The sequence below is a fragment of the Ciconia boyciana genome, chromosome 9 (assembly GCF_034638445.1).
Source record: "Ciconia boyciana chromosome 9, ASM3463844v1, whole genome shotgun sequence".
Taxonomy (NCBI): Eukaryota; Metazoa; Chordata; class Aves; order Ciconiiformes; family Ciconiidae; genus Ciconia; species Ciconia boyciana.
Genome location: NC_132942.1, coordinates 44,075,433 through 44,100,157, shown reverse-complemented (window position 1 = coordinate 44,100,157; position 24,725 = coordinate 44,075,433). Strand labels below are relative to the sequence as shown.

Genomic DNA, 24,725 nt, shown 5'->3' with positions numbered 1-24,725 from the left:
CCTGTTGCCTGTATCTGTCTCTTCTTGCACAGTAATTGAGAGGGTGATTTAGGACTGAGCTGTGCAGAGATGGATACCCTGGCTCTGCCTTGGCACATGCCTGAGGCCACACAGTGAGTCATTGTGCCTGTCTGCCTTTTTCCCCCTCCCTGCAAAGTGGGAGCATTGATATTGCCTGGCAAGGTGGAAATTTGGAGGTTTAATTTTGCTAATTGTGATGTAGCACTGAAGGGACTCTGGTGTGGAAGCTGCAGGGAGACATACAGAGCCAAAGTGCAAAAATCCCAAGGAGTCCAAAACAGGCTGGGTTAGGAGGATGCTGTGCAGCATAGGATCCCAGCAGCCGACTGCTCTGCGAGAATCTAGGGATCGTCCTTTTGCATAGCTCTGGGAGGCTGAGGAAAAGCTGTTCAATTTATAAGCGGCTGGTTCCTGTCCATCAGTGTGGTCCTTGGCTCCAGACCTGGCAGTGTTAATCTAATGACAGCTGTAATTTGTCATGTTACAGGAAGCCAGGTTCACTCTAGTGAGCCCTGCTTGTCTCTGAGAAGTGGGGGTGAGAGAAACCCTCCAAAATGAGGGAGGGCTCTTTAAGAGGTGCAAGGATTAAAAAGACCTGTCACTGTGCAGGCTGATCTGCCTATTGTTGTTGGGCAGAAGCTGACGTAATGACTGTGACTGTACCCCTCCCAGCTCCCCCAAAATAACTTCTGAATCCCTTGCTCAATCTCAGCCAAATAAAGGGGATGAACTCAAATGTGTTACGTCCCTACCGGTTTCATGTAAGCAGGTGGGGGGGAGGAAGTGATGCTCACCATAGAGTCCCTGCTGAGAGAAAGGGTTGACATTTCAACCAAACTCTTGGTTGAAAAAATCCTCACTGAAGAGCAGTGTTAATACCCAGCTGCAGGGAGAGCGAGGGCGGGAGATTGTTTTTTGTGAGCCGTCGGAGAATCCAGATGAGGCTTCGTTAGCTCCGCCACTGATGGCGCAAATTGTTCTCTCGTGGGTTTGCAGATGCGTTGCTGTAGAGCTGATTTAGGGTTTTTCACTCCCCAAACAAATGCTGCAGTACCTGACCTGCCTGGGAAGAGGAAATGAGGTGGTTATGAGGCTCTACTTGTCCCGCATCCCATGTGGGAGAGCAGCCTTGGGGATGCTGAGTGTAACTTACACTGCAAAAGCATGTGTTCCCTCCCTGGAGCTGAGCATGAAGTTTGCAGGTGCTGCGAGTTGCAGGATGCCCCCAGCAGTCCCAGGCCCCAAGTGGACTAAAACCATGGCGAGAGATTTTGTTGTGATGGATTGTTACAGTTAGTGAGGAGGGAGCCAGTTTGGCAAGGTGAGTTCCTAGTCCCACCTAAGGAGCAAGTTCTAGGTACCATGCTCTTCAAGCTGCCCAGAGCTACCCTCCATCTCCAGGTGTTAGTTGTCACATGTCACCTTGGCTGCTGTGCCACAGTGGGAGGATGCATTTGGAGACATTGATACTTTATTGTTTCTTAGTAGATAAAAGGATAGACATTTTCTAAGTGAGCATCATAAGTTACATGGGTGGAAGGGCCCTGGAGAGATGATCTTTTCTCTCTCCCTGCCCTATGCAGGATATACTCCATTTGAGCTTCCTGATGTGTTTGGGTGGACGTCTGTCTTTCAGCCTTGCTGGAATTTTGAAAACGCCTGTGCCCTGGTCCCAGTGTTCGAATAAAACAAAGTGCATCTCCTCCTCACCCTTGGGCAGAGCTCCAAGAGCTGCATTAATGAGGCATCTGGCGGAGGAGGCTGGGAGGGGATGTCTTTGTTTTAATGCTAACCTGACTGAGTGTGAAAATCAAGTTTCTGCGGCCTCTTTGCTTTTCCATATGGCATCTTGATTACAGTCTGCTTGGAAAGGGAGAGAGGAAAGGGCAGAGATGATTGTTGAGTTGTACGAGGGATTTTTTTCCTACTTCTTTTAAAACTATGATCGTAACACGTGCTGCATTTCACTTCCTTCAGCATTTTGCTTTTCTTCACAGGGAACCCCATTGCTGCTGTCATTTTTCCACATAGGTTTCTCATGTCTGTCTGAAGTCCAGCAAGTGCTTATTTTGGATTGTGACTGGTGACAGTGGGGGTCAGCTTGGGGACTAGTAGTATTGTGAGAGTGAACATGTTCGGGAAGACTCAATCGAGGGGGCAGATGGTGTAGGCTTTGTTGGGTCATGGTGAGGCACCAGCCCTGGTATAACAAGCCTTCACATAGCAGGCCAAACAATAATTCTATGTGTCCAATGTGGTAGCAGTGTAACCTGAATAAATGCCTGGTGATACACATTTAGGGTACAGACTCGTCTTGAGTAAACTCAGTTAGGTTTGGAAGACATCGTTTTAGTGCAAATAATAGAGTAACATAATTTTTCATTAAGAAATGTCTGGACAAGAGAGACAAAATTTCTGTTTCTGTTCCGCATGGGAAGAATCACATGTGCCCCGTTTCAGGTGGGTTTGAATGTATTGGTTTGTGTGGGTTGAAGAGCTAAGATGACCTTGCTGTGATCTGAACTTGCAGTTCTAGAAAATCTAGTTGTTCCAGCCCCACAGCTTAGATTTCAGACAATTATGTTGTCCTTCCTGGCCTACAGTTCATGCTGCAGACCATCTTGGTGCCATAAGAGGCTTGGTTGTGAAATGCTTTTGAAGATAAAACCTTGAATAACTCATCCCTGTCAATAACTCATCCCTGTGCTGTGTCTGCAAAGGCTGCTGGGGAAGTGGATCTCCATTATCTCCTAGCACAGAGTACAGTAGTGTCAGTCTGCTTGACAGAGTTAAAAGTGGCTATATTTAGCAATATTTAGCTATATTTACTTGCATTTTGCATGCACAAAGATGGTCGAAACACAACAAATCCCAGCAACTGACTTTAACTTATTGGAACCACCTTATCGTGTGTGTGATGCACAAGGTTGCCTCAGTGCATGAACTGTTTGTTGCTCTGCCTTAGAGCTAAGCAGTATTTTAACCTAATTGCCTCATTCCTTCCTAGAGAGAACATTCTTACTCAGCTCTGTGTGGCCCAGTGCACTCCCTCAAAGAGAGACAGGGAGCATCACGCTTTAGGGTTGTGCTTGGGAACTGGCACATCCCTCCTCTGTGTAGTTCTTTGTCTTGCTTTTGAGCCTGTATAGCTCCCTTCCCTTCAATACTGGAATGCTAATGATACTTCCCATAACAGTTTTGTGAGATGTGGTGCTATAAATATTTCAGGGTAGCGTTTCACAAGCGTATGTTTAACGCTGTTTACAGAGAGAACTGGAGCAGTCACTGCAGTGCAGGATGCCTTTCAGCATCGGTTTGTTTCTGAGTGATGGTTCTCCTTGCTTATGTGCTATCTCTCACTGGAAAGATCAGGTCCTGCAATGCAAGGTGGAAAGGTGCATTGGTGCTTAAAGAAAAGAAGGGTATATTTGTGTACCATTGAGTAGACGTCATATGGTATGGAATATCCTGTTGCTCAGTTGCGGTCAGCTGTCCCAGCTGTAATCCCCTCCTAACTTCTTGTACACCTGGCAGAGCATGGGAAGCTGAAAAGTCCTTGACTGGTGTAAGCACTGCTCAGCAACAACTAAAACATCAGTCTGTTATCCCGTTATTCTCATACTAAATCCAAAACACAGCACTATACCAGCTACTGGGAAGAAAATTAACTCTATCCCAGCCGAAACCAGGTCATCTGTGCATCATCATTTTTATTATTGTGGAAAGGTTGCAAGATTCATCTGAGCATCCTCTGGATGAAGGTATAAATGAAAAAGTAACTCACTTATGCAGTCTGTAGCCACTGTGACATGTAAGTCTTTAATTTTTGAATCTGGGGGCTGAATTCAGGTCTGTTACGTTACTATAAGTCCCAGAGTAACTCCACAAGCAAAAGCAAATTTCCTTATGGAGCAGTTCTGATCAGACTCATGCTGTACATGTGTAGAGCCAGTCCTTATCCAGACTTATCTTTTAATCTATTTTAAAAAAAAGTCTGGAGAATTTACAGCTCCCTCCCACATGTCTGCTTTCTGGTGTCAACCCCATGAAGTAGAGTATTAATCATAAAGTCTGTGACACCGTTTTCAAAGTGCTTGTTTTGGACCATGAGCAATGATACAGGTAAAAGGAGACAGTTTGCATTTGGGAAACAAGTCTTCGAGCTTGCAGCAAGTGCCTTCTGGAGTGGCAGCATGGTTATACGTTACTGCCAGTCCTGCTTGACTACTCCATTTGGTTTTTCCAGTGTTGTGTTTGGAGACCGGGGACAAAGGACCTTGGCTGTATGAATAGCTGTATGTAAAAATACTTTCTAAAAGCAGTTGTTGCAAGTTTAGGAGGGCATGTCCTTACATCAAAGGCTATAAACTTCCCTTTATAGCTGATTCGTGCAATGTGTAACACTAAGGCCAAGGAAGCTGAGATGATACAATACCGTGCAGGGTGAGGCCTCCTGGAACCGTGTTTCAGCATCTGTTCTTGTAGCTTGTATATCTAGTCTAAAGAAAGGGGAGAACAGCCTTGTGATTGAGAGCAAGTGGTGCTGGTGCCAGTGAGACTTCTCTGAGTTCGGATCAGGCCCCAGACTGGATGTTGTTGTTTGTGACTCTGAGTTAATTGTACGCTTGTGGGAACTTGTTTATTAAAACGCACACATCAATGAATAAACTTTTTGTTGTTCAGAATTGATTTTTGACTTGGAGGAAACCTGTCTGAGAAGCAAGGCAGAAGATATTCTCTGAGAACAGGATTTTATTGTTAATGTTGATTTCCAATTCCTACTTTCCTTTTAAAAAAAATTTTTAAAGGTGCCATCCTTTGGAATAATAATGTGGGAGCTTTGTTACAGAAGAGAAAATAATGATTTCAGATCTTGATGAAATTAATACTAGAGGTGCTATTCTGCAAGGTGATACTTAAAAATCCAGTAAATGCCTAGAAAACCCTACTCTCTGTTAGAATAAAAAGTCCAAGCAATCAATATTAATTCAGTCTTGCCCAAACGCTGCTGTTCTGCTTGGAGTTTTTCATTATGACTGGTGCGAGATTGTCATTTTTGACGGTGAATAAGGGCCCTCATTTTCTCTCTCCACAGAAGTCTATCACCGCTCTTCACAGCTACCTGCTGCCAGTTAAAGCGTAGCAGTAGGGTTGTGGCTTTAGGTTTTGCTGTTTTCAGCAGTGAGCAGGTTTCTTATTTATTTAGGCCCTGATTCTGCAACCACTTAACACGTGTTAATACTGCCTATTTGAGAAGTCTTGCTGAGTTCAGTGGCGCTAGCTGCGTGCACTTTGGGAGACTCCTCAGCGAGAGTGAAAATGTGCTAGATTAATCCATAGGGGCAGAGAACACACAAAGCAAAACCCTATTTTCTCTGCAGTTTGGCCTAAAGTTGCCTTTGTTTTGAGAGTTCTTGAAGTTGTTTTTGTTCTCTCTCATGATGCTCAGTCTGTGGGTGAATATGAAGGAAGGTGCATCTTCATTGCCTCTCAGGAACGTCGTTGCCAGCTGCCTGGCTTCGCGTGAAGCTTTTGGATGTGACAGATGGGGTGTTGTTGCTTGTTCCTGGAAATGGAAGTGGCACATTTAACTGAAAGGTCAGGAAGGCTTGAAAGAGCGGAACAGTGATGCGTAGCTGCTTTTTAATGTGTAAGATAATAATGATGGCTTGTTTTGCTGCAATGCCTTTATTCTTGAGGAAATCTAAGTCATTTACAAAGTCGTCTCACTAGTTTGATATTGTATCCTAACTGCAGGCAGATGAGTGGAGACAGTACAGGTACGCAATTTCCTAAGATGTTGAAGGAGAGTGGATGTCAGAGCCAGTCTCTGGCTCTTACCTGGTACTTGGAGAAAATGTCTCTGTCTGCAGTGCCTTTCTTGCAGTTGCGGGAGTTAACTGCTATTCATTAAACTCTCCTGAAAAATTAGCTCCTGAGTCATAGCAGAAAAGACTTCAAGACTTTGGGTGCTGTTAGAGACTAGATGGCTTATCACTAGGAATAAAATTGTTACTGCAAAATGCCTGTGTTGCAAATACTGAGTTACAGGAAGGGCACACATACTGTTCTGGAGGAATGCATGCGTATGTATTAAGGCAACAAAGTTGCCCGTATAACCATGGTTTCCCGTTCCAGGAGAAGAGAAGCTGAACTCAACCAGCCCAGCTGCCAATGATGTCAATAAAAATGGACTGATACACTAACAGGAAAGGGAACGTTGCTGATAGTGGAATTTCTTTGTGTTTCAGGGCATCAGGAGGTCCCTCTGGACGAAGTGGACATCGAATGGTTGCTTGCAAAAGACAGCTGATCATCTTTGGAGGTTTCCATGAGAGCGCAAGGTGGGTTACTGCAGGATGGCTGCTGATACTGAATCCTCTGTAAAAAAGACAACAGAATTTCACCGGTAACAGAAAGCTGGGCTTTAATGGAAGGATTATCCTCAGCACTCCTGTTACTGAACTAGACTTTTACTTTAGAAAGACAAGTGATCTTGATTTAAAGTCTTCAAGTGTTTGAGTAACCATTGTACCACTTAGCTAGTCACTGAAGTAGCTACTCATCCTTGTAGCTAAAGCTCAATCCATCACTTTTGGCCTCTGAATCTTGTCTTCCTAGAAACATCTCCTCCAGTAGGCTCTCACTACATGAGGTCACAGCTACATTGTCATGGGGACTGCGAAGAGAGCTGAGCTACATATTGTCTCAGAGACAGCAAGCAGCATAACCGTAGTCCCTGGTAGCACAGTGCAAGTTGCAAAGCCCACCCGAGGTTCTGCTGTGTCCTTGGGAGTTTAACGTGTGCAGAGCATTTTCCACTAGCAGCGTGTGAGCTGGCTAGTAGAAAGAGAACCGGGCATATGTATGTTTTTCCCACCCCTGTAGACAGACATAGCTCTAATCTGTTTTGATCTTTTGTGTTCTGGTTTAAGTTACCTTGGACCGTGTTAACTGGAAAGAGTTGATGAAACCTCTATTGTAGTAAGGAATGACATAGGTAAAAAAGAACCCAGAGAGGTCTTGCTTATTGTCAAATGCAAATTGTTGCACTGAAATAGTAACCTTCACCCAAACAAATCTTCTGTACATTGCTATGGCTACGGAAGGAGAAAAGCCATAAATGCAAGGAGTTGAATAAGGTGTGGCACCTCTTCAGAGGTTCCTGGTGTTGTTCCTGAAGTGTTGCTTTATCCTGTCCTAAATGGTGATGTCCTAAACCTGTGACATGCCAATTGGTTCTCCCTAGAGATTACATCTATTACAACGATGTGTATGCCTTCAACCTGGACTCCTTCACCTGGAGCAAGCTGACTCCATCGGGGATTGGGCCTGCACCAAGATCCGGGTGTCAAATGGCTACCACTCCTGAGGGCAGCATAATCATCTATGGAGGCTACTCCAAGCAGGTAGGAGACTTTGTGGTAAGCCAGTGCAGTATTTCCCAGATGCTAAACAGAATAGCTGATGGAAAAACTAAAGGGATAAAGTGAAAACTAAAATATGACAAACTCAAGTTGCCTAAATGGGGCCAATGCGATGGTCTGGACCTGTTTTGGCTGTGGAGTCCTGGGTTTTGACTGCTTGGAGAGGGGAGTGTGCTTAGAGCTTGGGAGAGCAAAATTGAGACCTCTGTACTGCTACTTCCCTCTGCTCAGTTTCACAAGCCTTGTCTCCAGTGCAAGATTTGGTGATCTTGTCACCACGTAACTGCCCCCTGCTCTGACTGACGATGTTTCCGCATGTCAGGCAGCTGCCAGACATCCAAAAACCACCGTTACCGTTACCGTTACACCGGTAACGAGGGTGCATCTTAGCCTGTGGTTATGCCAGCTTGGAGTGAATGTGCAGTTGTGTCCTTGGATTGTTCGTATGCAGGATGGTTCAGGCTGGTGTGAACCAGTACTACTACCAAAAGAGGCATCCTGTCTTCTAATTGTGCCTTTCTTCATGCAATTGTGTGGTGATCAAGGAGCTTATCTTGGCTAAAATGAATTTTGTATTTTCCCTGCTAATCCAATCCAATATAAAGAGGTGATACCACGGAGGTAGGAATAAATAACTGGGAGAAATGGCAATTTTGGCAGCAGTGGTGGTAACTGCCAACTTAAAGCATTCTCAGGTAGTACTTGTCCATATTCCGGCACTTGCAGGTTAAAAGCAGCAGTTGCCAGGACACTTGTATTTTCTTACATCAGTGAAGGGGTTAAGGGAGCAGCACTAGTTAGCAAATTCAATAAGCCAAAGAAGACTTTTGATGAGCACCAGGCTTCCTCTGCTCTGCTTCTTGCTTTGTTAATCATGGTAATTTATACTGGGTAGCCCTTTAGACTGTATGTCCTCATTGACCAAGTATCCCTGTCTCCATGCTGGGCAGGAGGAAGTAAATATTTCATTGAGCAAAAGGCTCCTGCAAAAGCTTTTAACGTGGCAAAAGCAGACAGAAGACCCGGATCCCGCTGCTACTGTCTCAGTGGAAAGGCATTGCTTCCAGCAGTGCATCGCTGGGGGAGGAGGACGCGTTGTTCTTCTGATGTGAATAAATGAACAAAGAAGAAAAGCAGGGAAAGGGGAGAGAAGATATTCTGTCTATATATTTAGAAGCATCTGTGCCTCCTCACGGCCTGCGCTTAGGGCTCTCTCTCATCAGATGTGCATTTGATTAAATAGCAGTAACAAGATAGAGGCATTTTCTACACGAAAGGGCTTTGTCCTCTTCCTTTCTCTGTCCTGTTTCCTCACTCTTGAGGGTGGGAAGGAAGCATGAGCCTGCATGCTATGCTAGATGTGGATCTCTCATGGCTACTGAAAGCAGCTGGGTTTCAAGTGCACACTGAGCCCTATGGAAATATAAAAGTTGACACATGTTTGCAATTGGTTCTGTTCCGCTTTACAAGGGTGGGCTCTGTCGCACTGCTCTGGTTGTTTCGAACTCATAAAAATGAAGTAGGAGGAATGGGGAAATGCAAAGCTGCCCTAAGCCTTTATGCAGGGCACTGAGCAGGGATAAGAGCTGGGTACAGTTCCTCTCCAGCTTGGAGAACAGCTTTTAGATTAAAACAACCACTCCTGTTAGGAATCTACATCCTTTGTAATATAGAGAGCTAAGTCTGCTTCTCTCTCATGTGCCATTCCTAACAGAGACTTTGCTCGTGTATTCTGTAGCGCAAGTAAACTTGCAGGCAGGAATGGTGCAGCTGAGCCAAAAACTGACCAAGGCACTGGACAGAATTTTCTCTGCAGCTTTCTTAAGATGCAAAGGCAACAAACCTTTAGCATGGTCCTGAAAATTTAATTCAGCAAGGTTTAGCCCGTCTAGGAGAAACACAACTTCATTAACGTGTGGCTATTTAATTCTCGTTGTATCTTTGCTTATAGCTAGTTGTGGAGCTGAGTCTCTCTGGGTTTACTTCAAAATGAAGAAAGTATGTTTGGCTTGTGTACTCCCCCCAGAGTCATTGGCTGGGGTACTCTTGGGAGAAATAAGAGGTAGACGGTGGAGGAAACAGTACTTAATTGGAGCTGGGCAGGCACAGGAGAAGACCTATTCCTTGTCTCCAATTAGAGAGGCAGATGCTACATTCAAGAGTGCTATGAAGACATTTTTGGGCATATGAAGACATTTTTGATATGAAACCAGGCAAGTGTCCAAGCAAAGCGCCATTCACCAAGTCCTGTAGAGACTTCTCTTCTAATAAGAGGCAGGACTAAGTTGCACGTGTGCTGTAAAAAAGGTGCTGGTTTGTGTGGAGGCCTCCTGAGGCCAGAGCTGGTACCAAGCATGTATATGGTGTGAACTGGTGTGGAGGGAAGAGGAGTGGAAATCGTAATAGCCATATCGGTGTGATATGGCTGTCGCATTGCTGGAGGAGAGTTGTGATGTGGCAAGGCTGCTTTCCTGTGACGGGCAGTTCTGATGCATTATATCCTGTGGTCCTCTTAGCCCTTGTAAATCTGCTTTGAAGTACTGTACCAAAATAGCTGTGCGGTGTGGTATAATGCACATTGCCTAGGGCAAAAAGAGATGTGAGCCCAGCAGATTCATGGTTATGGGTGGAATTGTAGGCATCTTTGTACCCAGCTGGCTGTTGGGGCTGTGTAAAGCCTGAGCAACGCTATCAGCAACACTATCAGACAGGGATGTTCCCCTGATCAAGTGATCGATCTGCCCACCCTCAGTCTGGTCAGCAGGCACCGTGAAGCTGGGAAGGCAGAAGCAGAGAGATTTGGTCCCTGCTTTGATTTGCTGGACTTGCATGTGGAACTGAGTGTGGAGGGTCAGTTTTCAGTAATGTCTGTCAGTCCAGGCCGTGCTGCTGAATTCCTTTGATGTGACCTGAATAAGAAAGTCTCTTTCATGGCTGGGGAAATAGAGGCAGAAAAGATCAAGTGACTTGTCTAAGGCACTCCAGTACTTGTGGACAGAGCCAGGCCAAGAACCTTGGTACCCAGACATGCCTTTACCTGTGCCAGCCACTAGATTTTGCTGTTCAAGTAGTGAACAACCTGGACGCAAATGGTGAAAAGGGAACTTTACAACCCTAAAGTGCGACTAACTTGAGATTGCACAAATTGCCAAGAGCGTGCCTGATATTTTAAAATGCACGATTCTTAGCACAATGGTGTCCCTGTGTTCATCTGTTTCATCTTCAGCCTAGAAATGATAAAGACAACTACTACGATCCCTTCCAGAAGGGGATCTTGTGGACGTTGTCAGCTCTGCCTAAAATGTACCTCTGAATCCCGCAAGGAGCTCAGACTTGCTCTCCTGCTGGTCTTAAAGATGTCCTCACCCGTTTCTCATGCTGGGGATGGGGCTTGCTGCAGCAAGCTGCATTTTTGGCTGTATAAAGCAATGAGACCTCTCTATTGCTAGGCAACGTGAGCGCACTGTGCCTGACTGGCACGGGGAATGCAGCCGGGAGGTGTCGGAGGCTAGCGCAGCTCTACCTTGCAGGTGCAAGCAGCCTACAAGCCATGGGAGGGCTGGCGTTACATGTGTGCAAGGCTTTTGGATGCCAAAGACGACTAGCGTGTGGGGTTTTTTTGCTTTTTGAGGCGGTTTTGTTTTTAGTGGCAAGCTTTGCAAAGCTGAATTGGATTCTGCTGGGAGACTGCTTGTGGCAGGGCTGAGGTGTTTGCCTGAATTGCAAGGTCTGGTGGGACTGGTTCCCTCTGTAGTTCTGTCTGCTAAGGGCTTCTGCTAATTGGGTGTATTTTGCCACCGTTGATCTCTTTTATCAGACATGTTTAGCATGTTATACACAGGGAATCCTGATTCCCCTTCTTCTCAAAGAACAGCTTTCTGTGCCTCAGTTTCCTTGCTCTTTGAAGGGGGATAAACAGGCATCTTGCTGTCTGTCAGTGGAGCTGGGGTTTTTTTAGCTAATGCCTGTAAAGCTCTTGTAACTTGCTAATGTACCTGTATGTGCAAACAATAGGCTGTGGATATCCAAGCCAGTTCTGTGCTTGAAAGCAAACACCCGGAACTTCAAGGCAAGAAGGACAGCGGGGGGAACGGGAGCCTCTTGTGACCAACGGAGCGATTTGCTCAGGGCAAGTGGGTGTCCTGGGTGCGAGGGGATTGATATCTCCAGTAGCAGTGTACTGCTTTGCTGGTGAAGTGTCTTGCTTTTGAGCCAGTGTGAGTTGGGGAAAACAGGCATCTCTGACAACAAATAACTAACTCCCACTCCACCTCACTGGGGTTTTCTCAGCCCAAGAAGCTTTGTCATGTTGCATACGCAGTGTGTTTACTACAGGGAGCCGTGTGGTTTTCAGGAGAAAAATAATGCAGTTATTCTACACAGCTTGTACGATAGTGAAGCCAACTGCTCTCTCAGTGTTTATTTCCCCTCCTTTTGTGCAGACAGTGCACATCTTACTGTGCTCCTGCACCCTTCAGCCTGTGTGTCCCTGTCTAGCATTTAAGGACAAACTGCAGCCTACCTGGGACTGGGGAGGAAATAACCACCGTTTCCGTTCTCGTTAGCAGACAGGCACTTCGCAGGTACTGGGATGCACTTCAGTGCTATGAGGTGTGAAGGCTGCTGCCTGCCTGCCTGCCTGCCTGTCTCTCTCCCTCCCTCTCCTCTGCCCACTTCTCCCCCGACAGCTCTTTGCTCAGGTGAGGCTTGGAAGGATGTTTGATTAAGGTGAGGGACAGACTAAAAAGGCTGCTGTATCTCAGCTGTCCGCAGCCTGCAGCTTGTTGGTGACTTCTGCTGCTCTAGACCTGTGTGACAGAGACAGCGAAGTGTGACATTGCCAGAGGACGGCACTTGCTCAGCACAGTGATTCACAGCCCTTTGAACTTGAGAGCTACTGGTATAGATGCCTCAATACATGCACTGACAGGCTATGAATTGGTGTACTCAGTACTTAACAGCGCCTTTCCTAGAAGGCGTCTCTTTCCCTTCCTGTGCTCTCTCTCAAGGGTCTGTTGAAAGTGGACAGCTCCCAACCCCTCCAACCATGTCTCCAACACCAGAGCTCCTCCAGCTATGCCTTAGAACCACTCACCAATGCAAAAACTTGTCTTGCTTGTTTTCCATGTGCTGGAGAACTGGCAGTGGCTGAAGGAGTGGTCATTGTATAACCTCTTATTCAGAACATAGGGCTGTCACTGATGCTTGTTCCTACAGGCTTCCTGTCCCTTGTGTGTCTGATGTTCTGTTGCTCAAGCACAGTAGGTGGAATAGTGCAGTTGTTGACTTCATTAAAGTGGTTGCACAGAAGAGGATCACTCCAGTGTAGACATCCTGTCTTGAAGAGTGTGTATCTTTCAGTTCGCTAATGGGCATGCTTAGGTGCATGTGGAGAGCAAGAAGACACGTGAGCCACAGCCCAAACCAGCAAATTTCCCAAGGCAGCCCTACAGGCAGACCCTGGTCCTTAAGTTAACTGAAGCTTCCTTTTTGCTGCAGTGTGAGCAGAGTTCTCCTGTTTCCTCCGGCACTTCATTATCGGCCTTCCCCGGGGCTTCTCAGCATCATCCAAGTTACAGCGTTGTGCAATGCCTCAAACACACTTTCCTCTCTTCTGCCTTTCTAAGAATTGAATACCATTCCTACGAATTGGATACCGGGCCACGCAGTAACAACGCAGCATACCCTGCAATAACAAAACCGGTCAAGTGCAAGGCCCAGGGTTGGGCACAGATGTGCAGCAAGAACAGGACAGCACTGTGCTGTTGTGCTCTGGGGTGCACCCAAGCCCTGCTGCTTCCTGAGGACTGGACCCAACCCTCCCAGCTTCTGCAGGGATCCACCGCCTGCGTCCTGGAAGCACTTACACAGTATAGCAATGCCCTTGTCCCCAGGAGGAAGGGAATTACAAGGAAATAGGAGCTCTGCATGAAGGACGGGTGGATAATGACATTATTAAAAGACCTCCTACAGTGGTATTGCTTAGTGCTGCTTTCAAATGCTGCATGTTGCTATGAGCACTGGAGTACAGGGGCTTACAGTGAAAGGAGCAAGGGAAAATCGCATTTAAAATGATGCATTTAATTGCCTCAACTGAGGCTTGATCCTGCCCTTGCTGGTGTCTTGCTGTTGCCTTTAGTAGGGGTGGAAGTGGGGCTTCTGTTCTGTTTCTGTTTAGGAGAAAAAAACTGTTGCTCAAGGCTCTGTTGGGCCCCAAATGCGAAAAATGACAGCTGCAGTCAGGCTGTGGTGCAGAGAGAGAGCTCTCACCTCTGCTTCTCTTGTAGTGGGATGGAGATGGGGGGGTGGCAGGGACTGAAAGTCTGCGTGCTAGTCACAGATCTGTTCTTAAACTTGGGCCTTGCAAATGATACAGCACAGATGCTCTGAGCTTCTGCTCAACGTTCAAGGGCAGAATCCCAGAGGGCCTTGCAAGCCCCGTGGAAAGTTGTCTTGTGCCACTTTGGTGGAGTGGGGTATCTGCTCTCTTTTACAGCTAGAGAAGCAGAGGCACAGACGTTAAATTAGTCCCTTGAGAGCACCTGATACTATCTGTGGCAGAGTAAAAGGCAGGACCTTGGATGTCCTGTTTCCTTGGTGCTACCCACCCTTACTTCCTTCCTTCCGCAAAACAATCGGTTTTAATCCCTTGTGACAATTTATTTCTCTTCTCTGGGTGCCAAAATTCCTTAAACTGCATCCTGTAGTCTTCATACGGTCATGAGTCCCGGTATCTGTGTTGCAACCTGGAGAGCCCTGCCTCGGTGTCACAGGCAGAAGTTGGTCGTGGCTCATCACAGGAAGAAGCCCAGGTTTGAACACTATGGTTGTGAGCTGCCTGATGCTCCAGAGCCACAGCATGACTACCTGTGTGGCTTCTCCTTGCCCAGTCACAGCGTTTGCATTTTCAGCATGGGTATGTAGAGATTCAGGCTGTGATTAGGCTTATCTGTGGAGTGGTGAGTTCAGAATGGCATCTACCACCATTCTGGCCTGTGTGACTTTCTAGGCCTTGGAAGAGTTGGACCTCCTATGTTTTGAGCCACTGAAACTGTTTCGCTGAGCGTCCCTGTCTTTCCCTTCTCTGCAGAGAATTAAGAAAGATGTTGACAAAGGCACCCTGCATACAGATATGTTCCTGCTGAAGACTGAAGGTGCAGGCAAGGAGGAAGGTAAGCTACTGCTGCAGCTAGGAGGGCTGTGCTGGAAGTGATGCTGCAGGACTGTGAATACAAATCCTCTCTCTTCCTTTGAATAACAGACCAAAAAACCCCAAGCCTAGAACAAAATTTCCCTTTTAATGAAAAGCACTATGCCCCAGTGTTTGCTTTGGGGCTAAACACAGCAGATGAGTTGATTTAAATATTTCTTCTTCCCAGGAGTAGCTAAGTGCATTTGTATACTGTGACTCTAGCTTAAAAAGAAAGGGGCTAGGGTGAAGGAAACAGCAGTTGCAGAGGGATATTGGAGGAATTATGTTCTCCTTTTTTGTTTATGTGTGCTAGAGAAGGAAGACAGGCCATCACACATGCAGGCAGAATTCCTCACTGCTGCGCTCTGCAAAGGGAAATGGGAAGTAGGCGCTTGTTGCTGCAGCAAACTGTAGGCCACGCAGTAGTTCTGTCCCCTTCTCCCACTTCATTTTACAGCCTTTTACAGAAAAGATGAGGCTGTGTCTGCTTTGCTGAGCAAAGCTTGCTGGTTAGCCAAAGGCTGTAAGGAGTCATGGTTCTCAGCTCCAGGTGACTTGATTTCAGAGCTAATGTAAATGGTAGCTCTGACACAGTGAAATGCTGGGGGGGGTTGGAGCTGGTTGAGAAACTTCTGTGAGGAACTGGCAGAGCTCTGGAGGAAGGTTGGGGTATACTTTTTGTCAGAGAATAATTTCTAGCTCACAACATCATCTATGTTGACACCTCCCAGTTGGTCCTGGAATAGTCTGAGATGGAGTGGAGGGTCTCCAGGCTCCTTGCATAACTATGTGAGAAGCTCTGGCCTGCACAGGCAGCTTCAGGAAAAACTACAAGAAAAGATATTTTAGGGATTTTTTGGTTTGTGTGTGGGAGGGAATTAAAACAACATTTTGAAATTCCTGTTCTCTGGGACATTTTGATCACTGCTCTTCTGTTTCGCAACAGAAAATCTTTGGGATTTCAGAATTCTCCACACTGCAAATTCCTGTTTTGACAAACTCTGTTTGGTAGTGCTGTCTCACTTACAGACCCTTAAGAGAAAAGACTGGGGTGTGATCTCATTAGATTACCTAGTGCAGGGATATTATCAAGAGTGGGTTTTGATTGGTTGGTTGTTCTATCTGTGAATGTCCCCAGAAATAGGAATTCCATCACTTTCCTTAGGAGAGAGTGTATTTTGTCCTTGGCTCAAGGAATGGGACGATCTTCTTTGAGCTGAATTTCTAAAATGTTAAAATTGTGATTGATTTCCGTAAACCTGACCATCTTAAAGTGGGATTTGCGGAGGAGGGTTGGTCACATATATTGTCTGGATTCCAGACCCTGCTTGCATTATGTCCTATTTATAGTTTATCTTGTTGAAATTGTGGTTCCTTTGGAAACACAGTGCCTAGCCAGTGCATGTGCTTCTCCCAGCCTGCCTTTTAGGGATTTGCTCTAAATCCAGAGTAGAAAGGACTGGAGCGAAAGCGGAGGGTTTAGAGCACAAGCCTTCTCCTACTGCTCAGCCCTTTTTTAAAGTGTGGTTGGGTCTCCTTACAGTGAACTGTACTTATTCTTGGGGTTAAGGCAGTGGTGCAAGTTGGCAGATAAGGTACTGTAGTAGAAGGGTCCTGTCAAGAGAACTGATGTAGGGTGGGCTCCATGGGATAACCGAGGTACATTTCCTTGGTACTCAAAGGCTATACATAATCAGTCCTTGTTTGAACTCCACCCTCCTGTAAAGGTGGGTACACCTTTCAGGAGGCTCCTCGCCCCAGAAAGCACACCCTGAAGATAGCTCTCCGCATTTGCTTTTATTGAAGACACAGTGGCTTTCTAAGGGTAGAAGGGATGTGCGGATTAGCTGCATGATTGAAGTGGAAATGCAAGTGGTTCTGGTTAACATTGTCATTGAAGGTGCACTGGGCAGTTCTGAGAATGTCCAGAATGGGTCGTTGAGTTATTTGCTGGAGTACTGAAGGGCCTTGGAAGATACGAAAACGATTGGGATTCTCCTTTGCTGATGCTCATATTTTCTTTTATCCATTACCAGACAAGTGGGCATGGAGTCGGCTCAACCCGTCCGGAGTGAAACCCACTCCCAGGTCTGGCTTCTCCATAGCAATTGGTCCCAATAATCGCTCCCTTCTGTTTGGAGGCGTGCATGATGAAGAAGAGGAAGAGAGCATTGAAGGGGACTTCTTCAATGATATTTATTTCTATGACATCGGGAAAAACCGCTGGTTTCCTGGACAGCTAAAGGTTTTGTTTTAAAAATAGCACAGATATATTCAGTTCATTCTCCTTGATCATCTGATATACGTCCTTTGGGCCTTTTTTGGCCTCATACAGCTTTCTCACAGTGTGGAGCAAGCTTCTATTTCTAATAACTCAGGGTGCTCCAGAAGCTGAGCCACCAGGTGTGGCTGCTGCTTTTATCTGTGACCCACTGATTGTGGAGAGGGGGAGAGTCTGTAGAAATGAAGCTGGGGATGTGCAACTCTAGCAGGTTTTTGCTACCAGACCAACTGAATTCTCTAACTTTATGCTGCCCCTCTCCTTCCCTGCCACATAGCTCCTTGTGCTCTCCATGCCCTGCTTCCACAGTGTGATGCAGACTGTCACCCCTCTGGGGACAGAGGAAGCCTGTGAGCCCTGACGGTGGGGCACAAAGCAAGAGTGGTTCAGGAGGCAATCCCCCTCCTCCAAGAGTCAGGCTGCATGTGCCCCGTTGTTGTGTAATGCAAAATGAAACAAAGCAGCCTGAAAACATAGTTATGGTGTTTTACTGGAGGCCGGCTCCAGGTCAGATGTGTAAGTCTGACATGAGATAGTTCAGTAAAAGCTACCGTGAAAAGATCTTGTGTTGCGTTGGGATCAAAAAACCTCCCTCTCTTTCCCAGTGTTGATGAGCTATGGGAAGAGGTGAAATATTAACCTTGGCTCATAAGAACTTCAGAAATGTGGCCCTCAGCTCAGATCTTTGATTTTGTTTGAACTACTCTTAAGGGGAAGTGAGGTGCAAATGACCTGGTTGAACTTCCTTCTTTCCACCTCCCTGTTTCTGGCTTTGTTCTCAAAAAGGAAAAGTCAATCACATAATAACAGGCAAACATGCACTCAGATGTTTGCTTCTGCCTTCCTAGCTGACTGTTTTCCAGCCCTTTCATACAGTACTTCGAAGACCTGGAGTGCTTCCTGGTAATGCACTGTAATTTAGCATCCAGCAATTGTTTTGATTTCACAAAACGGTGGGTTATTTTCTCTTGCTCCTGTCACAGACTAGTGGATTGTGTGTGTGTTTGCATACATCTGCAAGATGGATAGAGAGCAAAAGAGCTGTTTCCTGTCTCTTCAGTGCATGCTGCCATTAATAGAGGAAGCAACTCCACGCTATGGGTTCTCCAGGAGTTTCATTGCTCCTTGTTTTATGGCTGGTAGAAGTTCATGCTGAGTGGGAGGCTGCACCTATCACTTGGGACTTACAATTGTAGTGAAAAATAATTGAATCCTCCCCGCACCCTCCCAGCAGCATCCATAGTATTTGTATTAACTGCTGTACATGCTATTAGGTGCACACAATTCACATGCAGTCTCCTTCTGTTCCTTGTTCTTGTTAACAGGGACCAAAATCAGATAAGAGGAAGCGAAGACGTGGCAGACAAGCTGAGGCAGAGGGTGCTGGAGATGAGGAGATGGAGAAGCAGCCTCCACAAGGCCCGGTGGAGATAGTCAAAGAGGTGGTGGCAGAAGATGGGACTGTCATGACAATCAAGCAGGTAATCTCTGGACCTGCAGAAGAGAAGGAGAGATCTGAATCGGAGGAGGAGGAGGAAGATGGAGCCTCGGGCCAGCAAGTGGAGCCATGCCCACGTTCGAATGCCATGTTGGCAGTGAAGCATGGGGTTCTCTATGTGTATGGGGGAATGTTTGAGGTGGGCGATCGCCAGTTCACCCTCAGTGACCTCTACAGCATTGACCTACACAAGATGGAAGAATGGAAGGTGCTAGTGGAGATGGATCCAAGTAAGCTCTGATGGTGGGATCTCTCTCTCTGCCTTTAGTGTAGCAACACTAAACTAGGGAAAAAAACCCAACAACTGTGGAGCTTCCTAAGGGGATGGTGATGAGCCTTTGAGTAGTGTTTTTTCCTGGACAGGAAGAAGCTTGGGAGTATGTGATATGCAGTGTCTTATGGTCACTGCTTCTGCAGAAACCTGTCTTGTCCAGGGCTTTGTGGTCACTGTAGAGAGTGAGCTCTGGTCTGTCTACTTTGAAAACCAAGACATGTAAACAGAGCGTCTTTGTTCACTGGTGGCAAGTTCTGGCCTGGGAAGACCTGCTGTGCCATGCTTGGCCACTCGGCAGCGGACAGGGATGTATACTCTTGCCTGTCCTCACCTTCTCAGGGCAGCGAGGGTCTTGGGTACTGCAAAGCATGTGGGCATTAGCTAGGGTTATCTCTTTGTGCCTTAAATGTGTAGTATGTTTGCTGCATACTCTGAATACCCTGCTGGCCTGTTCCCAAGCTGGGAAGGCTAGCTCAGGGGATGTGGCAAGCATAGAAGTCAGTTCCCTGAATCCCTGGCTACATGGTCATTACATGAGTGTTCAGTAGTGTTGCAGAAAGCATTCCCTGAGAGATCTCAGTGAAGGTCCATCAAAATTTGATGGATTTTCTACTCATTATTGAAAGAAACTGTGGGTCTATTTTAGAGCAACATATCTCTTATGGTAGTGGCTGAGTGATTCAGCCCAGGTCATGTGCTAGGCACTGTAGAGAGACATTAAAAGAGGGTGCCCCTGCCCTGGAAGCTCACAGTCCGCATGTGCGTAATGGGCAAAGGGCAGAAAGGAAGGAGTCTTGCTCATGATCACAGAACTGTGAAGTGCTAGGGAGGAGAGCTGACTCTTGTCAGCACCGGCACTAACCAGCTTTTCTTCCACAGCTGTTCTGTGCTGTTCACTTGTTCCTGACTCTATTTGATCTCTTCCCACTGCTCCCCATCAGAGCCAGGCCCTGTACAGTGGGTGGATCTGCAAGGGCAATGAATACACCAGGGCTCTAAAGGAGCACATATGTCTGACCTTGCCCTGGCATCCTCCGTGACAGCTCTGGGTGTAGGAGTGGGAAACAGCTTGTTATTTATTTCTTCTATTTTCTGTCTCATCAAAGAAGCACAAGAATGGCTGGAGGAGTCAGAATCGGATGAAGAGGAGGATGATATGGAAGGTGCAGAGGGAGGGGAAGAGGAAGAGGAGAGCTCTGAAGAGGAGAGTGAAGATGAGGGAGGTAATGATTAAGATGAATGTTGTCTTCATACTAATATAAAGTGGGATTTAGTACAATACCTGCTGGTTCCACTGCCAGCCTGGAAGGCCTCACTGGCATCCAGGTGAGTTTTCCAGCAAAAGCAAAGTTTTCATAGTACACTGCTCTCAGGGTAGAGGGGAAATTTCATTGGTTACTGATAGGTTTTTAGGTTATTACATTTAAACACATTAGCTGAAGAGTAGTCTTGGCCGGGTTGACACATGAAAGAGCAGATTGCCTTAATTAGCTGTTCATGACCTCTCTTTCTGTCTTCCTCCCATTGTGTACTAGGAGAGGAGCAACACCCATCTGTTCAGCCTGATGAGGAGCATGCAGACTATCTGTCCAGGACAGAGCAGTACTGGATTAAACTAGCCCGCAGCAACATGGGCCCAGATGCCAAGGAGAAGAAGGTGGTGAAAGTGGCACATGCCATGGCAAAGGCTTTCTATGAAGATTCAGTCTAGATGTTGTTGAGGCTGTTGCATGAGTGAAGAAACATGCTGGGAGCAGTGGTTAGCCCCACTGAACGCAGCCTGATGTGCCAGGCAGTCAGCGTGTCCAGAAGGCATCCTGGCATCCCAGCTTTTGCCTACTTTGAGCGCCTCTGGGCTCACCAGTCTCAATATGCCTGCTTGATTAGTGCTCTGGATATGCTGTTATTCCCCTGGATGTTGTGGGGAGGGTCTTCAGGAACAGGATTGCTGTCCAAAGGCTTGTTCTGCTGAGGCTGGCATATACAATACTGTCATATTTTTGTTCAAAAGTTGTTTTGAGTCTGTCAAGACAAACTGCACACCACAATGGTTCACTGGTCCCAAATTCCCTACTCTGACTGGGGCCAGAATGTGTCTCCAAGGGTTTCTACAATAAACTTAATTTGGTTACATCATCTTGGTTTTCTCCATTACTCTCATCCTAGCTTTTCTAGTTCTTTTTCTCCTGCTGTGGAAAAGGATAGCTGTTCCTGGTGTGAAATACGCAGGTGGTGGTCGTGAGATGCACCAGCAGCCCTGAGATGTGGCTGCACTGCCTGGAGAAACCTGGGAATCCTTTTGTACCTTATCTGTGTAAGGTAACTGCCACTGTAACCCCTGATGCATACAACAGTAGAAGTCTCTTCCTCTTTAATGTTAGCTGTAGGAGGTTTTGCCTTTGCTTGTGGAATCTCCTAGTTCAGTTTCTCACATGTTGGCCGAGAAGGAAGTTGTCCTACAAGTGACCTCTTTATGACCAGTGAAATGTCCTACCTTGAGACGTGATGGTGTGTTGAGGACAGGAGGGAGTGGGCTGACACTCTCAAAGGATTCTTTTTTTACCCCTGCTTCCTGACTCAGCCCCTCTCCTCAAGGCATCGCTTTCTTTCCAGCAGAGCAGTGCTGTGGTCCATAGGGACAACAGATGGGATACAAGTGTGTCTGTTGCAGCAAACAAGTGATGACTTGAGTTGACACCAGAAGGCACTGGCTGTCCTTGTGCAGAGAAACCCAGGGTGCCATGGGTATTGTTTTGGCAGGGGCATCACCAGGGAACCAGCTCTCAGGAGAGCAGTGCTAGGTTCTGCAAGGCTAATTAGAATGTAATAAAGATTAAATAGAGCAGGCTGCCAATGTGATTTAATTGTCAAGATAAAAACATGTTTGATAGAGAGGTACCTTCCATGCAAAATAACAGGCGAGAGGTGAAAACAAACCATTTATTGATAACCGGGGAAAGAATCCGTAGTGCTTGCTTGGCTAACAGCATCAGTTGCCCTGTTGCCCTGTCACTGGGGTTAGTTTACAATACCTTGATCTCGTTGCCATTGTGCCTGTATGATGTCCATGGCTTTCTGTGCAAAGTGTGGGGCATTTGCCACCGAGTTGCATTTGCAGATTTTGTTTTAATTATTATTTTTTATTTATTTATTTTTGTTTGAAAAATAGTGGTTTTAAAATCGTAGCACCTGTGCACAGGACTCCATTCCAAAGGCCCAACCAGACAGGGGAAAACACACTTTTTGCCAGAAGTACTTTATCATTTTTTGCCTTTTCAAATACAGATATACACCCTGAAAGAATTTTTTCCCTGAGCTGAAGCTGGGTTGCAGCAGTGCCAAGGATGAATGATAGTTTTGTACAGTGCTGCTGCAGCCGCAGGAAAAGATTCTCCCTCCCCCTTCTCTGGTAGAGAGACTGTTGGATGAGGGAACTAGATGCATCAGATGAGCTGGAGCGTGTGCAACGATAATCTGAGGTTTTTCCTTTCATCTTTTCCTCAAGGGCTTGGGAACGTAGTCCTAGTTGTGCTCTGTGCCAAGCTAAGTGTGACTGGAGAAGGCATAGATTGGAAGAGACACGCTTCCGAGGAACCTGTGAATCAGGATGGGCCAACTGTCCCGCTCCTGCGAGCGGCACAGCAGCGCGTTCCTGCGGCCTCCGGCGGGGAGCACGCCGCCTGCCTCGCAGAGCTGAGGGACAGGAGGCTTTGGGGGTGGTTCGCAGGGATGATGTTGGCTTCCCAGGGCTGCTATTGCTCTGCTGTGAGGTTGGGCTGACCTGGGCGTGCAGCTTGGTTCAGTTCCTCCCAGAGCTAGGGTTTTGGATGAGCCAGCGTAGGCTGTGGCTGATCATATGGCTTGGTTCAGGAGGCTCTGGTGGCCATCCTCGGGTTGTATGATGAGAGGCTGCTGCCATGGCAAACTGTCCTGGCCTGAAAATTGAGGCTTAGTTGTCAGCTCTGACAAAACGAGACTGTAGCACTGTAATTGGAACAGCCTGCATGGGGTCTGAAACCAACACAGCGTCCATTCTTACTGGAGCATTTGCAGCCATTGGACTTGAGACAGAAATTAATTCTGGTGCATCTGCAGCCACTGCTCAGCAGAATGAACAAGACAAATGCAGCACTCCTTTGAGCCCTGCAGCCAGCGACAGCCGAGGATCTGTCTGTTCACCCCGGCCCATCTCTTGCTGGTGTAACTGTGGAGGCCTTGGAAGCTGTCACGTGTTGGTTGAGCAAATGGAACTTCTGAGAAAAGGTAAAACTTCTCACCTAAGCAGGAATGACTTAGTACTACATTATGTGCCTACAGAGGAGGTCAGAATGTGATGGGCTCTGCCATGATCTTAAGAAATGCGACTATGATACTTTGATATCAAACTGTCATGGTACCTTGCTCCTCTGACCATTGGCTGAAAGTCCCCTGAAGCCTGCTCAGGGTTGCTGGATCGGATATCTGGTCATTTTTCTTGTATTGGATCCAAAAGTACCTTAAAGAGGAGGGTAAGTATTTTGCAGGCAGACACACATGGGTGAAGTGGCTTGCCTACAATGATACCCAAGAGAAGGGCCAGGGCTAGAACTTGGTGGAAAACTAGGAACCAAGAAGCTCCAGCAGTGTCTGTCATAGGAGTAGTTATTCTTGTCTGATGCACAAAGAACAGCATGTACCTTTTTTAATGTATGAATGCCCAGATAAAATTCAATTATTCCTTTGGCATCCATCAGACCATTGCTTTTGCCCTTCTCATTGTAAAGGGAGGGACGTATAAACATTTACATAGGAGAAGGAGACCTCAGTTTATTATTATATCTGGAAACAAGCTGTTGGGGGTTTTTTCAGCTAAAAGACAAGGCTGCAAGTAACTTTTTGGTTTACTCACTCCTTGAGGAAAATGTATTCAGTAATCCCTTTTCTTTTGGGCCACACATTTACTGCAATTGCACCATAAGTAACACAGTGAAACTGGGTTTTTCTATTACGTTTACATGCACAGCTAGGAAGGGAAAAAGTGAATAAAGGAGAGTGCCAGCTGAAGTGCATTTTTCTTTAGGGGTTGCACAAAAAAGGCCACAGTAGAAGGTTAGTGGTTTCATGTCTAACTTAAGCTTAGCTTGTAACACTTGGGATTGTTTCTCCCCCACATCAGTGTGTGTGTTGTAGCGTGACGAGCGTGGAAGCGAATGAACCTTGCTGTGGAGTTTATCAGAAAGCAATCAGGGTAATTGGGCTGACCCAGAGATAAATGCTGTTTGTAGATGGAAAGCCCATTCCTAGCATCTCTGCTCATGGGGTTTTGCTAATAGTGAAGACTTAGTTCAAGCACGCTGAGTTGCTGGTCTCCTCACAGCATTGCCTACCTGTTGTGGTGGCTTATGGACATAAACCAGTCCTAAACTCTTCTCCTGGCAAATTGCTTGTTTGTCAGGCTTGTCGTGCTCTGCACACGCTGGGCTGATCTTGTCCTTCCTCATTCATCTTGAAGAGAATCTGGATTCATTCACCGTCTGTTTTGTATCGGCAAAACTTCTGCTTTCTTGCTCCAGCAATACCATGGGTGGGTCCAACCAGTACTAAACAGCCCTAAGCATTTTGTGTCTGTCAGCAAGACAGAAAGGCTAAAGACTCACACGTTCTTACGAATGCGGGTCTCTGAGGGATGGGGGAGTGGGAAGGGGAGCATATCAAATGCTTTCGCTTCTGCTGGGAAACAGCTGTTGGCCCAACAGCTGCAGCATCCCTCATCACTAACCCACGGTGACTTAACATTACAGACGAACAAGAAAAGAGCTTTGAAACGTGCTCCACGCTGAAGGGGTTGGGGAGCAATGCTCCTACTGCTTGCAGGAGTAATTCTCACAGCTCTGCCTTCCAACAAGACCAAACACCTGATACCAAAGTGCAGCTGCTGCTGCTCTTATGGAAGAGGTAAGGGGCTGGATGTTGGTGTTCTTATCATGTTAGACCAAGGGAGTCTGTAAGAGAGCCTGAGCCTTGCTAGACTATCAATGCTGTTAACAGTGTAC

At 46.6% G+C, this 24,725-nt stretch overlaps 1 protein-coding gene across 5 annotated transcripts in view; it reads left to right on the top strand.

Moving 5' to 3' along the window:
• Window positions 1–20,824, top strand: part of KLHDC4 (kelch domain containing 4) — a 28,968-nt gene extending 8,144 nt beyond the window's left edge. For 4 of the 5 annotated variants that reach the window (XM_072872607.1, XM_072872606.1, XM_072872608.1 and 1 more), the window contains 7 exons: window positions 6,273–6,365; window positions 7,271–7,430; window positions 14,539–14,620; window positions 16,677–16,885; window positions 18,247–18,649; window positions 19,800–19,916; window positions 20,229–20,824. In XM_072872607.1, the coding sequence (XP_072728708.1) occupies window positions 6,273–6,365; window positions 7,271–7,430; window positions 14,539–14,620; window positions 16,677–16,885; window positions 18,247–18,649; window positions 19,800–19,916; window positions 20,229–20,404 (1,240 nt within the window). In that variant the 3' untranslated portion in view covers window positions 20,405–20,824. The remainder of the gene's footprint in view (window positions 1–6,272; window positions 6,366–7,270; window positions 7,431–14,538; window positions 14,621–16,676; window positions 16,886–18,246; window positions 18,650–19,799; window positions 19,917–20,228) is intronic. The other variant, XM_072872609.1, reaches the window with a different exon arrangement.
• Window positions 20,825–24,725: the final 3,901 nt, after the last annotated feature.